Below are 17,700 nucleotides of genomic sequence, written 5' to 3' on the forward strand. Positions count from 1 at the left end.
TGAATGTTAATCAAAGAACTTTAGTTGTAGGGCCTGCAGAATAGGTCAAGGATGCATGTCTAATGTTTATATCCTTGGTTGCAAGTAGCATTACTGTTGCAGCTTCAGAACTTAAACAACTTCTATATTTTTATGTGTAAATAACATCATACTCACTCTTCTAACCCTTCCATTTCTGCATATCATTGAAACCACTTTCAAAAATCATTTTCTACCAAGATCTGCTGTGCTTTTTGCCCTGACTTTATGCTCCTGAAACAAGGGGTACTGAACAAATTGTGTATAAGCTGCTCTTAGGTTGATAGTGTAGCTGGTTTCAAAGGTTCACATTCTGTCATCCTCTTCCAGTTCCTTCTAATTTGTGGTAGTATTTCTTACTCTCGGTCATGACACCTCTTTCTGCCCTGAGTAAAAATCTGCCTCTAACTTCTGTTTCTTTAATGGAGTCGTTCCTCATAAAACTTCATATACCTGCATCTGATTAATTTTCCTTCAGTTTTTGATCATTGCCTTTTATATTAAAATGTTTTGTGTTCTTACTTGCTGTATAGTTCCTTTAGGCAGAGTCTACTCCCCCCCCTCCCCGTTTACTATATAATATGATAGAGATTTACAAAGTAAGATTCTAGTGGGTTTCTACTTCAGGGAGACTCTAATTCATATCAACACATGTTTTCCAATCAATTCTTTTTACGTTATGTGCTGGAACCTCAGTATTGCATTGAAAGCACCTTTAGAATCTAAACCTTTTAATGAGTAAAAATCATTTTAGGCAAAATAAGAGTGAAATGTTTTACTGATTCTAAGCAGTGCTGTACTTTTAACAAATCCCCATTCGGCCATGAAGCTCACCGGGTGATCTTTGTCTGGTCACCAACTCTCTGCTTTCAGGGTTGTTTCGAGGATAATATGTGGAGGAGCCATATGTGCCACTTCAACTCTTTGGAGAAGTGGGATAGGAATGTAATAATAAATAATGCATTTTGTTATTTTGTTTATGATAAACATTAGAAGAAGAAACTTGGCATGAGATGCAACGGTCTCATAGTTTTCTTGCTTCATAAGAGGAGCCACATTTTCACAAGAGTTTCCTCTTTTACATAAACGGCTCACACAGCTAGACCACTGGCATGAGTTGGTTTTTCCATGTATTGGAATGGGGAAGAGAGGAAGCAGATGGAAATTCCCAGCACTTTATCACCATTGATACCCAGTATGCAGTTACATATATCTAAACAACTGTGAATGCAGAGTCTGGTGCATGCGTGGTGGTGTCTTGTTGAGCTTGGAGGCCCTTTGTCCATCACAGCTTTAAGAATGTTTATATTCTGTAACATTAATTACTTTGAGTTGCTTTCCTTCTATCTTCTTCCAGATCTAGACAGGGTTGGCAGTATATCAGTTAAAGCAAAAAGAAACCAGTATCTTTTATTTCTCATGTTCACACATGAGAAAATGAGCTTCAAATCCTTACTTGGTAGCAAGCTAAAAGGGTAATTCTGAGCCAAGTCAGTACTTCAGACTAATGTTTCTGATAAGATAGTCGTGAGGCTATACAGTTTTAAAGCATCCTATGCACTGCAAAGTGATGTAGAAGTGATTGATAAGAGTGCATCTTTTTCTTCAACAACTTGGTATGTTCTAACTTTCCTTTGCCTTCTCTGTATAGTTAGGAATTTAATCAGCAACCTATTGACTCAAGCTGGGATGTAGTCATTTTTTTCTTGCATTAATGCCCATCTCTCTGAGTTGAGGGGTTTCATACCCTTATAAAATGTAGCTTTATATAGAGAGAGAAAACAGAAAACAGGAAATATGTTAAGGTTGTAGTAGTGCGGAGCAAAAAATAGAAATTCAGTTATTAAAATTCAATTATTAAATTCATTTATTAAAGTCAAGCATCCATGTCCTTTTTTGAATACTTTGAAAATTTTCTACAGCCACATTGCCTAAATTGGAGCAGATCAGTCTGCTACAGGTTATAGAAGCAAGATACATTACCCTGAATTCATGAATTGGCAAATTCACTAGTTATATACAATGTGAGCACTAAGTTTACACATTTAAAGAGATTTTTGAGTTTGCACCATGTGAATTTCTAAGATATACTAGCTTTGAAAATTGCTGTGTTATAACAATAAATTATACATACATTTTAATAGCCGTTGGTAGGAGGAGTCCACACTTCGCTGTTTAGGTGTAAGCAGTAATTCTAATCCAAGAATACTATTTCAGATTTCAGTCTTAAATGCCTATTGTCTGCCAACAAAATCTTTAAAACATAGGGTTGTATTCAGTGGTGTTTGTGTGCAAGTGGAACAAATTCTACTCTCACAAAAGGACTTTACTCTCCTCCCTGTATCTTTCTGAAATCTGCTCCAGAGACTTGAGGACACTTCAGACAGATTGAGGGAAGAAGAGGAAGGGTAAGCCCTGCTGTGTGAGTGGAATTTTGGATTATGCGACTTTGGATTCAATCAAATAGTTCGTGTATCAAATGATTTAAATACTTTTCACATAATACAACTAAAAGATTATTTAATATACACTTATTTTTGAGCATTTAGTACCAAATGTTCATTTTAAAATATGGTAATTTTTAAATTCCAGACCTTTTTCATATGTAACACCCTTTTTCTTTGATTGGGAGAAATGACTTGTTTGTTTGCTCGCCCATGCAAAAGTATTGCAAAGCATAGCTATGAAACGGTATTTGACAGTGTGTCTGCAATCCACAATTTATCCCGTTGATCACTCAGTAGTCAATAGATCAGATACTTCACTTTTACAGAGTGAAATCTTATTTTCCAGAAAGCAAAATCATCAGGAATTGTTTCCTTTTTGTGAAGAATTCAGTTGGTGCAAACCCATGAGTAAAATCTTTTTTAAGGAAGCCCAACCATTTCCCCCCTATTTATTCAGGAAATATGAGCATTCCAAATTTTGATATAGCACTCTTTTTTTCAACAGGTATGGCAATTCAGCGATCAGAATTACATTCTTGATCAAACTCCTACATTAACTTGCAACCAACCAATCAGGCAATGCCAGCTTTGTGACTCAAACCAGTAAGATCTCTTCCTGCAACTTCAAACCCTACCACCTCCCCCACTTTCAGTCTGAATTACTATCAGAAAGTGGCTCTTAGTGCTCCAATAATATTTTTTAAAAATAGCATATACAAACAGAAAACCAGAGGGAATGAATAATGGAACAAGGAACTGCTAGTTTATCAATAATGCCAATCCACCACAATTTTGGCTCTTGAATTGACTTGTCTGTCTTGCGGTCAGATCAATATAACTCGTTTCCTGTTCTTCATTACATAATGTTTTATTCAGGTTCCACTCTTGGGTTTGGATTTCCATACCTCAACACCCGCCCCCCCAGCCCCCAAATGCTTTCTCCCCAAACTTTCTTATGCTTGACATGTTGACATTCAACAGTTTGGGATAATCACCCTGTGATCTTTACTAAGACAAGTTGACCTGCAGAATTCTCTAACCCTGCACACCGCTTGTCAGGCTGGTTTGCAGATTACCTTTTTGAGTCCTGATTGAAGCCTGCCACAATAAGTAGGAGCCGTCATTGCTGGCATTGTTTCTTGCTAGACCTTCATTTTTGGCTAATGTTCCCACTGTTGTTTCCTGTCTTCAGGCCAAGGAGTGTGGTCAGATGCAGAACAAGTGGCTCATGATTAATATACAGAATGTGCAAGATTTCGCCTGTCAGTGTCTCAACCGTGACGTTTGGAGCAACGAGGCTGTGAAAAACCTTATCAGAGAGCACTTCATTTTCTGGCAGGTGGGAAGGCTGCTTTCCTCAGTGACGAAAAGCTTAGTAAAAGAGCCAGTATCTGGGTTACATTTAATTTTTATTTTAGCTATGTTGTGGCTCCAAGTTGGGCTATATTGTGAAATTGCTTCTTCAAGCATTTAAAAGGAAATCTTGGCTGTTCCATAGGTGTACCACGACAGTGAGGAAGGACAACGATACATACAGTTCTACAAACTAGCAGACTTCCCTTATGTGTCTATCCTGGACCCTAGGACAGGTAAGAGGTGAAACACTTGATTCTATTGCAGCTATGGGTATTTTATAAGTAATACCTAAAAACTTTCCTTTAGAAATGATTGTAAACTGGGAGCTGATTGCTTTGTAATCAAGATTACTGTGTTTCAAGGTACATCTCCATTTAGCTCAAATAAGGGAGGGATTTTGCTTTCTCGTCTTTTTCATGATCTTCCCAGAGGCATCTGACTGCTTTTAGAATGCAGGACCAGAGTATGATCTAGCTGGGTCAGTGTTCACTGTTGCTTTGCCCATGTTACTTTTAAGTCCATTAGGTACAGTTGGCTATTTGATATCTGGGGTTAAGAGAAAGATTAGCATTTATTACTTTCCAACCACTGGAATTGATCCTGCTGTTCCCTTTGCAGAATCATTTTGCAAGTATGTTAGGAGTCCTCTTAAAATAACACATATGGGTTAAAATCTCCAGCATATTGCAGTGCAAATGTAAATTCTGTAAAGCCAGTGTTTCTATTTTGTTTCATTCTGTCTGCTACTGTTTCATTCTGTCTGATATTTTGAAACTCCAATTATTGAAGTATTGTTTATTACTATTTTAAATAGGACAGAAGCTAGTTGAGTGGCACCAGCTAGATGTAACTTCTTTTTTGGACCAAGTGACTGGGTTCCTAGGTGAGCATGGACAACTGGATGGACATTCCACTAGCCCTCCCCAGAAGCGTTCTCGTTCTGTGAGTATAATAATTATAATCGTTGTTGAGACCCTCCAACTCTCCCATTTTTACTGGGACATCCCAGAATTATGGAAGCAGCCCTGGCTTATCAATCAATCAATCAGTTTATTACAGTCATAGACCAGCAGTCAGAGAACAGAATATTAAGTGGATAAAAACAACAACAACAACAACAACAACAACAACAACAACAACAACAGATAATTAAAACAGATAAAAGCTAAAAACAAATAAAAACATTCAGTTAAAACAACTGTAAGAGCGTAAGAACTAAAAGACTCACAGTTAAAACAACTGTAAGAGGCTGCAGAGTAGAAGCCTCTGAAATAGAGGACACTCGCAGTATTAGAAACTGATGTGCAAATATAGTTAAAACAGACAATTAAAACAATGTACAACAATAAATTTAGACACACTGTTCAACAATAAACTATCCCAGGGAGTTGACTCAGAGTCACCCATGGAACCGGGTTTGGGGATTTTCATGCCGGACTATTTTGAGTTGGGCGATGGTCTGCGTCTACAGATTTGCGCACAGAATCTGGCGACCATCCAGGTCTTCTTCTGGTCTTTGCCTAACAGCAAAAGGTCAAATTTTTGCTTTTGCGGGAGGTCGGTGAGCCTCACCAGTAGGGGATCAGTGAACTTACTGCGTGCCTCTTCGTAAAAGGGACATTTAAAGAACAAGTGTTCTGGGCTTCCTATCTCTCCCAATGGACAGGTGCAAAGTCTCTGGGCATAGGGGACTTTTCTAAAGGCTCCATCCAGGACCGGCGAGGGAAGAGCCACGCTTCTGGCAAGTGTAAAGGCCTTTCTTGCAATTCTAGATACGAGAAAGGAGAGATATGCTGCCGGTGTGGCTATGCATCTCTCGATTTCTCCAATTTTATATTCGGGGCACCTTGCGCAGTCCTGTTGTCTCTCGGCATCTAATATTCTTTGCCTGACCGTGGCTTTTGCCTGGCCCAAGCCCAGACTTAGAAGGGCTTGAGAGGCAAAACCCAGTTTCTGGAGGGTGTTCAGAACTGCAGTCTGCAGCCCTGGCTTATGATTCCATCCCGGGATGTCCCCAGATTTCAGCCAATAGCACAGAAAAAGAGCACAGAACCAAAAGACAGACACACACATATGAGGAGGACCGAAGATTCCTGAAGTATAGTGCCACTTCTGGAAGTACATCACTGCGGTCCTCCTCATGCGTGTGTGGCAGCACACAGCCAGCAGTGGCACACAGATGAGGGGCAGTGCGTGGTGGAGTGCAGTGGCAGGCACTCATACACACAAGCCCTTCTAAGATGGCATGCAAATGAACAGTAAGATGGCATGCAAATGAACAGCGGTGGGATGGTGCGGGAGGGTGGTTAGGTGGGCAAGCGGCGGCAGCAGGTAAGGGGTGCAACCAGGCAAGTGTCTGCAGGGTGATGGGGGATGAGTGTGCAAGCGGTGGAAGTCCCAATTTCTTCTTGGGAAATGTTTGATATCCTAATGGGATTTGGTGATGGAGGACAGGTCATAATATTGATGATGTTGATGTTGATGATGATGATGATGACATGCTCCACATTAACATCCCAAAAAAGGTAATACCTTGCTTTGTAAGCAAAAGTATTCATAGAAAAGAGGAATAATTTTCTGTTGTCTCTGTCCTACTTCTCGGTGTAATACAATGTTTCCCTTTTTGCTTTATGGTCATATTAACTAGGAGAGTCTCATTGATGCGAGTGAAGATAGCCAGTTGGAAGCTGCCATCAGAGCATCTTTACAGGAGACACATTTTGACTCTGACCAAGTCAAGCAGGAAAGCAGATCAGATGAAGAGTCTGAATCGGAGCTTTTCTCTGGAAGTGAGGAATTTATTTCTGTTTGTGGTTCTGATGATGATGAGCCAGAGAATCCTGCCAAGTCTAGGAAATCTCCACATAAGGATTTGGGCTGTAGAAAAGAGGAAGGCCGAAGGCCCCAACCTGAGCCCACAGCAAGGACTGAACCAGAGGTGGTAACAAACCACCGAGGACTATCTTGCATGGATTCTGGGGTAGTAGAGGAGATTGGGGCTAAGCCAGAAGCAGCAGTGAAAGAACTTAATGTGAACGGTAAGTGTGGTGGTTAAATGTTTCCTATCATTAAAAAAACTAATGTTAAATATTCAGTCTGCTAAATCCATTATGGGGCTTTTATTCTGGTGGTGAAGGAATAGTTATTAAAATATGAATCTGCTTTATAGTGAGTGAGACCATTGGTCCATATTGCCCAGTACTGTCCACTCTGGCTGGCAGTAGCTCTTGAGTTTCAGCCAAAGGCCTTTCCCCAACCCTGCTAAGTGTATCTTCACTGGGGATTGAACCTGGGACCTTCTCCATGCAAAGTATGTAGCTTACCACTAAGCTATGAGCGCTCACATGAACTCAAAACTTTTTGAAACTTGTACATTTCCATATTGATATGTACTAAATTATCAGCACACAGATTGCTAAAGCTTGTTCATGTATTCTGTTTTATTTGTGATTTTCTTCTATTAGGACCAAAGGCACAGCTAATGCTAAGGTATCCAGATGGGAAGAGGGAACAAATTTCACTGCCCGAACAAGCTAAGCTTCTGGTAAGTAGAAGTGATAAGAAGAATCACTGCTTTTTTTGTCTTAATGTCCTTTCCAGTCTCTCTGTGCATTTCAGACATGCATTTGTTTACCTGGTTTTTCCACACTTGCACTTCTTAAAGTACAACATATGCTTTCCCCTTTCATGTGTGACTTCTAACCACCTCTTAACAGCCTAGTCTTCTGTCAGGTCTCTATCCAAGATGGATCCCAAATTCTTGTCTAGAGTTTTCTACTGTCCAAATGTCCTGCTCCAGACAAATTGGGCTGTTTGTTGAGGAAGGTTAATGGTCTTTCATACTACCTTTTGCTAACTTAGGCATTCACAACACAGTATATGCCGTGATAACAGCAATGCCATCAGAGTGTAGGTTAAAGACCTACAGCAGCGATTGCTGCCCTTTTGCAGAAGTAGCTTTCCATAATAAGTTGTCACACATTGCATTGAAAACTATGGTATCCAGCAAAGTAGTGCAATATTTCCATTTGTGTGGTGAAACTTCCTGTCCCTCTCATCTCCTTACACCCTCCCCAAATCTTCTCTGGGGGATTGGGGGAGAGTGCTAGGGTTGAGAAACTCCAGAACAGATTTAGGAGGGAGGGTAAGTTGTGTTGCACAACCAGAAGTCCTTGTGCTAAAAGAACTGTATTGGATACCACCCTGTTGTATTTTGGTGCTGCATCATTAAGACACTGGTCTCTGCTTTCTCTCCAGGCTCTCATCAAACATGTACAGTCAAAAGGATACCCCAATGAACGTTTTGAACTCCTCACCAACTTTCCTCGAAGGAAACTTTCCCATCTGGACTATGACATCACATTACAGGAGGCTGGTCTTTGTCCTCAAGAGACTGTCTTCGTGCAGGAAAGGAATTAGTACTCCCAGCCTTGCCCACCCATGTTATCTTTGCCTACAATATTAACTCACCCGTGTGCAGTTGGCTCCATGGGATTACAGAGCTGAAATCAGGCAGCAGTTTGCTGGCTTTTCTTTTCTCTCCCTCCTTTCATGCTACTCTTAGCAAATGAACCATATGGAAACAACAGGATAGGTTTGCTTGGCTTTGATGCTGGAGGAAGGCATGTTTGCTGTATCAAAATCAGAAGCGCTGTCTGTATATCAAGCATGCTGGGGGCACTGAACAACCAGAATAAGAAAAGTTTCTCATTCCCCTCAGAAAAAAAGAAATCTATCTTCTTTAATATATTTTATTTTCAACCGGCCACATGACCAAATATTGTGGGTTTCTTTAGAGAAACATTTCAGCATGTGCTAACTGCATTGAGAAAGCTTTTGGTCCCCACTGCCATGTGCAGGATTAGGTTTTCAGCATGCAGTGACAAACAAGTCCCGTCCCCCCCGGGGTACCAACATATGCTGAAAGCCGAATATTTCGTGTGGTGGCAAGTGCACACAACTGACTTGCCACAGGCAAGTCAGACATGCACACAGGCTTTCAACGCAGTTAGCACATGCCCAGATGCTTATGTCAAAAGTCTTGCCCACATGTGGAGAAAAAAATGGAAACAGCTGAAGATCCATTGATCATTGTAGCCCTTTGGGAGTCATCACAAGCACAGTTCCCAGAAAGGCGCAAAATGAACCACCTTAGAACATATGTTTGAGTTTATTTGTATGTGTTCCTTTTGTTGCAGATGGGATGAGTTGCTTTAAAAGAAGGTGATGTAGTCAGTAGGTCTAGTATAATCTAACTGTTGTGCTCCTAACCATCTGTGCTTGGTCTATAGCTTCAGGGCTTCTTCTTTCCTTGTCACAATTAAAACTGGGGGAATGCGGGATTGATTCTCATCTTCTGTCAGGATTTTACCATCAGTGGAATATGGCAAGGTACTGACCATGAATGTAAAACTTATTAAACCTCTTCTGTCATAACTCAAAAGCTGTTTTTATTAACTGTACCTTTCAGGAATTCTGTCAACACTGGGCTTCAGTGTATTTGTACAGGTACTCGGCTCTAAGGAAAGACTTTCTCTTGTGCTCTTCTGTTAATTTAAAAAACGCTTAGTTAAATTAAGATGCTAACAACATAAAATAAGATAGTTTCAAGCAGTAATATTGGTGTTCTTGAAGCTCAAGTTGTTCAGACAGCTACTTGCCACTATTTGTTGTAATTGTCCATTTAATTACGGTAGGTATGGTGTGGCTTCCTCGGCTTGGTAAAACTTGCTGTAATCGAACCCCAGTTCAAAAGATGGTTATATTGTTGCCACACACTTGATAAGGTCCCACAAGGATCATTCTTGCAGATTAAAATGCTTATACTACATTGTACAGTGGAAAAAATCAACCCCTTGCTTCTCTAAGGTGTTGGTGGATATTTGACCACAAAGGCCATAATTAAAGAACCACACTGTTGGCAGTGTGTAAATTCACAAATAAAGTACATTAAGGGAGTCATACTTGAGTGCTGGTTAAGAAATCTAGCTTTTGACAAACCCCCGAAACCTCTTTAAAAAAAAAACACCAGTGCCAGCATACATTTGATTTGCATAGTTGATGATCTTAGCAAAGGATGAAAGGCAACATTACCTGTTAAAATTAAAAGTGTAAAGTCAAATAATTGCCTGGTTAGTTACTAGTTTGTAAAACTGAGACTCACACACTCAACCTATATATTTGTAAGGTGCATGTTACTCTTAGGAGAAGATGCTGTTTGCACTCTACTGCTTTGGTTAGATCGCAAAGTGCAATTATGGAAAGAGAACTGAATCCATTGGGTGTCATACTCATAATAGGTCCAATGGGTTGTGTCCAATGTTAGAGTAGATCCATTGACATTAATAGACATTGACTAACTTAGGTTCATTAATTTCAGTGATTCTACTCTGAGTATGACTTGGTTGGATAAAATTCTGCCAAGTTGTAATAGTATTACTTTCTCCTCACCCCCCGTCCCATAGTCCACACCAACTTATTTATTCCCCAGCTAAACTTTTTAGGCATTGGTTAGTGCAAGCCTTTCACTGCTTAATGACCATAACTGTTGCATTCATTCTAAGTACACCAAACATAAGGAGCCTTATGTGCATTTCCCATTCTCTTTTCACCAGCAGTAGGTTGGCCCTTTCCTCAGAATATTTAATTTAAAGCTGGCTTGTATCCAGTGGTAGCTTTGCTTTAGCAGAAGTGCTTCCACTTGTGGAAGTTGGGGCACCTGATTTTCTCTGATGACCCCTACACTTCTAAGTCTCCCCAGATGCTGCTTATGGGGTTGGGGAACCCTCCAGAACAGAATGGGGCCTGCAGTATGTAAAGGGATTGATGAAAACTGGGTAGCCAGACTTGAGCTAGCAGAAGCACTGTCTGCTAAGCTATTGGTTACAATCCACTGCTTTGAAATGGGTTAGGTCAGCGTCCTTTTGGTTTTAGTCATTGTTAGTCATTAAGACAGGCATCTTTTAGCAGTTTAATTCTTATGCAGCATCTTTCAAAGTACACAAGTGACTTGCATGGTTTCTGAATGATCAATCCTACTGAATGGATTGTAAGATCTAGGGAGTACCAGTACACAATTTGTGCAAACTCTCACTGTGCTTATTCCACATATCAAGCTCTAAAGAGAGACTGAGAATGGGGCATGGGGGTGGAGAGACTGAGTTTCTGAGGCACCATTTAGGCAACTTACTGATGGTTTAAAATGCCTTTTCTACGTACTAGGTATTTCAGATGAATTGGTTTTTAAACTTTCCTATGCTTTACTGTATCCTTAAAGCAGTTCAGCAGCTTAACAGGCATGTGATAGAGAATTGTTCTAAGATATGCAATGTATTGGGGTGAGAAGGTCTTGACACCAGTGTTCCTGTAAAAAGTGCCTTGAGAGCAGAAAAGCAGCAGATAAATAAAAAGGCGTACCAATTTGAAACTTTAAACTGTACTGTTCTTAATAGTGTGCTCTTACAGGCCTTGTATTTCAGCATGTACTTTTCAAGAAGATATTTGGACTCAAATTGTTTAAGATGTGCTGTGCATTTGAACCTAGTTTTTGATTGCCTCCAGGTGCCTGCAGATTTTTTAACAAGATAATCCTCACTGTGTTAACCTGAATAGCTTTTCCAATGTTGCAATGTTAGCAAGACTGTGCTTTAGTTCATTTCAGGGCCCTAGGTTCGTATTCATTTCCTTTGGTAGATTTGCTTTGCTATGGAAGCTTATGATAATGAAGCAAATGTGTACGTAGGAGGCTTTTGATACCCTTTTCTCTCCACCCCCCCCCCACTGCAACACTATCAAATCATTCCTGAAATCTGGATTTTAGAGAGAGGTCTTTGATGCAACACAGGTAAACAAGGATTATGCAGCTAGTTTTTAGTGGCAAGCATAGCACCTGGAAATGTTCCAAAATGTATATAGATGTACCACGTTAACACTAATAACACTACAGGAATAATAATGAAAGGCAAATTCCAAAAAGAATTCTGAAATTAAAAATAGAATGACAGGTTATAGGGTGGGGGGTGGTTTGAGGTGTTAAATTACAAACTATTTAAGCTGGGAGCATATGGTTTGGATACTGTTATAATCAAAGTTATGGTACCCTTCAAGACATTTGGTTGACTTTTTGATGTTGGGTTGCGATCTTAAAACTTTATAGCTTCAGCTATGTAAAACTGATCTGCTACATTTTCATTAGAAGCTGTCTCCTTTGTAATTATGAGAATTCTAAGATGGGTGGGGAGAAGAGAAGATTTCAGCTTGCTGTGATGGGAAGGACCAAACTCAAGGCAACCTCTGATATACATATATATAAATATATATATATATATACAATTGCTGCATTTTTATAAATATGTGTAAATGCCCTTCCTACTGTAATATTTTGATCCTGGAAATAAAGCAGACCTTTTCACTAATTCTTAGCCTGTTGATTTTTAGAAGGGAATAAGTTCTCCTGGGATACAAAAGGGAAAATGTGTTTTCTGTGAAGGCAAAATTTCAGAGACAAGGACCTAACAATGTGTGTCTGCCTGCTGACTTTCTAGTAAATATATGTGTGATGTGATCATGTGACATAACTGTTTCCCCATTACTTGCAAGTGGCAGGCAGTGATTTGAGCAGGGATGGGGAAAATAGTGAACATTACAGGGGTTACAGTTTAAGTGGCAGCAACACATATAGTTAAACTCTTAGGTTATTGGCTCTGAACTAAATTTTAAAAATAGTGGTGGTGAGTCCACATGAGCATTGTTTTTCAATGTTTTCCTGTTTTTTGTGGTTTTTTAATAGGCTCCTAAGGGTGGGCATATGCTATCAAATGATTATTTCAATATGATTATTGCCTCTACCCCGTTTCTTTTAGGTAGGACTTCTTTTATATCAAAGATTAATACACTGTGCATTAGAAAGTGGAGGATTTAGAGAAGCTACCATTCTGACAACAGATGTCCTAACACTTGTGGTACTTCCTGTTGCAGGAGTGTTTAGGAACTGAAGCCCCAATGTTCACATTTAGTTACTGTAGGGGAAATGCATCCGGAAGTCAAAACCTATTGAGGAGTTAGTGATCTGACATGGAGCCCTTCCTGCCTCTGTTCCTTCCCCCTCCCTTGCTCTTGTTAAGTTTTTTGATGGTGTGAGAACAGTCTTAGATGTCTTGAGAACGTTGGGAGGAGGTGAAGTCCCCCCTCCCACACACAGCTGCCTCATCAGTTGTGGGTGATAATGCTGGGTATCTTCTTTGATGTTGGACATTGTTTTGAGAAAGTGAGGCATTGGGAGGGGGTGGCTATAAAATCAGACGGTTTGGGCAGAGTTTCTTTGAAGCTTATGCACGGACTGATGGGTCACAGGGCCATGCAAACTGAGGCTATCTGGGGGAGTCTCTTCGCCGCTTCTGGAGGGCTTCCAGGTGGCAGATTGGAAGTGCTTGCTTGGCATGTATACATTGCTTGCTGTTTTAGAATAAAATCTTTAATCTCACCCACTTGTGTGTTTTGTACTGCTTCTGAACCTCATTTTAAAAGAATCATCTGGCCTTTGGCAAGACAGTTACCTAGGTTAAAAGTTGTGTAGAAAAATTCTAGACGTGTATAGTGGGCTTAAGAGGAAGGGGACACCGCTCAGTGCCGCTGTTAGAAGCTGGCAGAGCCTCCCCTGCCTGTTCTCAGCTCCCTTAGACTGAGTCAAATCATTACTCCTAGCTTGGTATTGCCTATATTGTCGGGCAATAACTATCAAGGATTTGTAGACAAGGGTCATTTCTAATCCTGCTTGGAACCTTATGCATGCAAAGCATGCTTGGCCATTGAGCTATGGTCCTGTGGACATATTATATAGCATTTGTTAAGGAACTAAGGCAGGTTTCCTCAACCTCGGCCCTCCAGATGTTTTGAGACTACAATTCCCATCATCCCTGACCACTGGTCCTGCTAGCTAGGGATCAGAGTTGTAGGCCAAAAACATCTGGAGGGCCGAGATTGAGGAAGCCTGAACTAAGGGTTGCTGTCAACTATTGTTTCCTCAGAGTAGACCCATTTCAATTAATTATCATTATCAATTTAGGTTCATTAATTTCATTGCATCTACTCTGAAGAAAAACTAGTTGAAAACCCTAAATGTTTAAAAGACATGCTATAAAACATTTGCCTCATTTAACAGATGAGGAACCTGAGATTGTGACTAGCTGTAAAACATCTGGAAATCTGCACATATTGTGTAATAAGGGTCAAAATTGTACCTATATTAAAGAGGAGCAAATGTTTCCTCTTCAATGTGCCGTGCTTCCAAGTGTGTGCGAGAATGTTATGTTTCAAAAAGCAATAGAGTGCAGAAGTGGAGACTGAGGCGACTCACTTGCTCAGTCATCGTGGTTCAAAGAGTTAAAGTTGCCTGACCATATTTTCCACAGTCATGTAAACCTGTACATTTGCTAACGAGATTGCAAGAGTCACACTGGGAAAGAACATGGAAACTGCAAGTTACGCTGATACAAGGGAGGCATGATTGTGGCTGCTAGATGGACAATTCTTACGCAACTTGCGAGATTGATTTTTTAAAGCTGACAAATTTGGAGTGGGAGGAGAACTAGGGCACACCCACGCTCTTTAGGCAGCAGTTCACGTGTGATGCAAGGTGTACTGCTAATATAGGAGTGCTTAAATTATCAGATGGAGAAATACGTTGAAAGATAAGGATGGCCCAACTTCTTCAGGGGGGTGGAGGCAGTACTCATCTTCCCTAGAATAGACTTTATCAATACCACAAATACATCCAGGTAATATCAGCCCAGCAAACATACTGAACATCATGCACTAATTCCACTCCTACCCACCCATGGCAGTTTGAAATCCCCACCTATTGTTTATTTATTTATTCCACTGTTTGAATCCATGCCCTAACCGTTTTTCAAAAAAGGATTTTCCCTGAGCAAGGCTCTTTCCCCCCTACTAGACCCCAACTCCAATTAGCCCCAGGCCAATATAGTTACTGGTCAGGAATGTTGGGAGTTGGAGCCCAGCAACATTTAGAGGTGTTATTAATGGTCTAGAAAGATCCAGAGAAAGGTCTGCAGTGCATACCTGCCCTCACTGTGGATGCTGTGGCAATTTCTGTAGAGAAGTGCAAGTCCAGGATAAAGTATGAGAATGAAACTAGTCGTGGATGAGTCTCCGTCTCCTGCAAGATGTGTGGTTAGTTCCTCCTTAATCTGGAATATTGGCGTTAATAAAGAGGTGCTCCTGGAACGACATATGACAATGTGCTGCAATCAATCAGCTGCCAAAAGGACTGAGCTTGGCTCTTTGAAGGTACAGTGGTACCTCGAGTTACAAACACCTCAGGTTATAAACGTTTCAGATTACAAACTCCGCTAACCTGGAAGAGTTACCTCGAGTTGAGAACTTTTCCCCAGGATGAGAATGGAAATTGTGTGCTGGTGGTGCAGCGGCAGCAAGAGGCCCCATTAGCGAAAGCATGCCTCTAGTTAAGAATAGTTTCAGGTTAAGAATGGACCTCCGGAACAAATTAATTTCATAACTAGAGGTACCACTGTATCTGAATTTTTTTCTGAAGCTTGAGAATCCTCACAACAGGCGGGAAAGGAAGGGGGAGGACAAGGTACTTTGTGTTTTCATACGGTTTTCAAATGGTCGTTTTTCTTCTTGTCCTCCCCTGTAAAATGAAAGAGACGTGTAGCCATGGCTATGTTATTCTGTCTGTTACCATGGAAAAAGGGGGGAGTTGTCTTTATGCTCAACAAGGAATTCAACAACAATTTATGCCCTCCCCCCTCGACTAAGGTTGAATGGACTTTATTTAAAATTATCTTTGGATTGGACCAGGAGTGTGAGGGAGCAATGCAGAGCATGATAAATGAACGGCTGCTGAATAGATTTGGCAAGAGGCCGAATTTGAGAAAAGATTTTGTTTTTGACTGTGTGCTGAGGAAGAACTCCAGAGTGGAATTTTAATGGCGGAAACTGGACATGCACTCTGTGAGTTATTTATGGCCACAGCTCGTATGCTAGCCGATAAACAGTGGAAGGAATGGAATGTGCCTTTATCCCATCCAGATTAACACTGCAAAGAACTGAACAAGGGAAGATCATAATTAATTCTCCCAGCACACCAGGTCTGAAACAACAATGTATATGAAGGACTACAGACGTGAAATGGAATTTATATTTATAAGAGGTAACAGAGGCACTGTTTGTAAGGAGGGGGAAAATGTGGTCAGCTGCAAGAATGGACTAACAACAAGTGAAGGATGAATTGGACATTAAATAAGAGATGATGCGGCTATGGGAGGAAATGATCGACATATGTTTGCAACAGGAGCGGGAAAGCTGATTTTAAGAAATTGTATTAAAGTAATTTGGTTTGATCCGTAATAATTTGGAAAACTAATTTTAAAAAAGAGAGAATGAAACTAGTCGTAGTTCTAAGGATGCGCCATCGTAGTTATTATCAGGGCTTTTTCCCCCCAGCTGGAACTTGATGGTTCTGACACACCTCAGGTGGGCGCCATTGCCATTCTAAGAGAACGAGGGAGGTGTTCATGGTTCTCTTTTTGAAGAGAAAACAGCACTGGTTATTTGATGCCCTTTTTGGTGTGTGTGCAGGTTTCCTTTGCTAAAATCTTGCTTTGGCAACTGGCATTAATGGTCAAAAACATTTTGCTGCCTGAAGTGGAGCAGGCTGGTTCTCCCATTAGGTAGAGTGAGGCAGCCGATTTCACAAATGGCTTCGCAAATTATTAGTTAATTTATTATGGTTACCATTTTTGTGTCTCAGAGGAGAAGAGAGGCTTGTTGGTTTTTCTGCCTCAGGTCCCCACAAAATGTGGCCAGCCTTGGGTACTTTACACACTGACCTGTGGGGGTGGGGGGCAACATATGCTGCTCTGTCTCAGGCAGCAAAATATCTTTGAGTACAAATATTGCCCCACGCCATCCCCACCCTGCTAGGCCATCACTTTAAAATTCTTGCTATAGCATTCAGGCACTCAATCTGCAATAATAATTTATTAATGCAATTTTTTAAAAAAGCTCTCTGAGCTCTTCAGTGATTGACAGCTGTCATGATGGTTTTATGAGTGGCACTAGGCCAGCTGCTGTTGATGATACATCAGCATGTGGTAGTAGCACTGGTGTGAACTCTGTAGGAGTTCTAACACTATATGAAGTGCCTGGAATGTGAAAGTAGAATCACCATACCAGACTTGCTCTCAAGACAGCTGATCCAAACAGAGAGTTGTGTGGCTGGCGTGACGTAGCTGGAACACAAGAGTGAGTTGCAACATTTCCCCAGTGGTGCCAAAAATGAACCTTCCTCTTCCTCCACTCCCTGAAAATCGCAATGTGATTTATACACTTCAGCTGTTTCAGTGTGGTGAGTTGTGTGTGTGTGCGCGCGCGCACACTGTAGGGAATTTTGTTGTTCTTGGTGGAACCACCTGACTTTTGTAAGTCAGTCGAGAATGGTTGACCCATATAATGATACATTAATCTGGAGCAGAAATATGGAGCACTAAAAAGGGTAAGGGTAAAGGACCCCTGGACGGTTAAGTCCTGTCAAAGGCAACTATGGGATTGCGGCTCTCATCTCACTTCAGGCCGAGGGAGCCTGCGTTTGTCCACAGACAGCTTTCCGGGTCATGTGGCCAGCATGACTAAACCACTTCTGGCACAACAGGTCACCATGACAGAAACCAGAGTGCATGGAAACACTGTTTACCTTCCTGCTGCAGTGGTACCTATTTATCTACTTGCACTGGCATGCTTTCAAACTGCTAGGTTGGCAGGAGTTGGGACAGACCAATTGGAGCTCACTCTGTCACGGAGATTCAAACCGCCGAACTTCTGATCGGCAAGCCCAAGA

At 41.0% G+C, this 17,700-nt stretch overlaps 1 protein-coding gene across 4 annotated transcripts in view; it reads left to right on the top strand.

The window, feature by feature from the left end:
- The window catches only part of UBXN7 (UBX domain protein 7), a 33,970-nt gene extending 21,735 nt beyond the window's left edge, over positions 1-12,235 (top strand). For all 4 annotated transcript variants that reach the window (XM_079977292.1, XM_079977291.1, XM_079977293.1 and 1 more), the window contains 6 exons: positions 3,658-3,804; positions 3,964-4,054; positions 4,636-4,763; positions 6,469-6,859; positions 7,286-7,365; positions 8,079-12,235. In XM_079977292.1, the coding sequence (XP_079833418.1) occupies positions 3,658-3,804; positions 3,964-4,054; positions 4,636-4,763; positions 6,469-6,859; positions 7,286-7,365; positions 8,079-8,240 (999 nt within the window). In that variant the 3' untranslated portion in view covers positions 8,241-12,235. The remainder of the gene's footprint in view (positions 1-3,657; positions 3,805-3,963; positions 4,055-4,635; positions 4,764-6,468; positions 6,860-7,285; positions 7,366-8,078) is intronic.
- Positions 12,236-17,700: the final 5,465 nt, after the last annotated feature.

The sequence above is a fragment of the Podarcis cretensis genome (assembly GCF_951804945.1).
Source record: "Podarcis cretensis genome assembly, chromosome: 5".
NCBI classification, from domain to species: domain Eukaryota; kingdom Metazoa; phylum Chordata; class Lepidosauria; order Squamata; family Lacertidae; genus Podarcis; species Podarcis cretensis.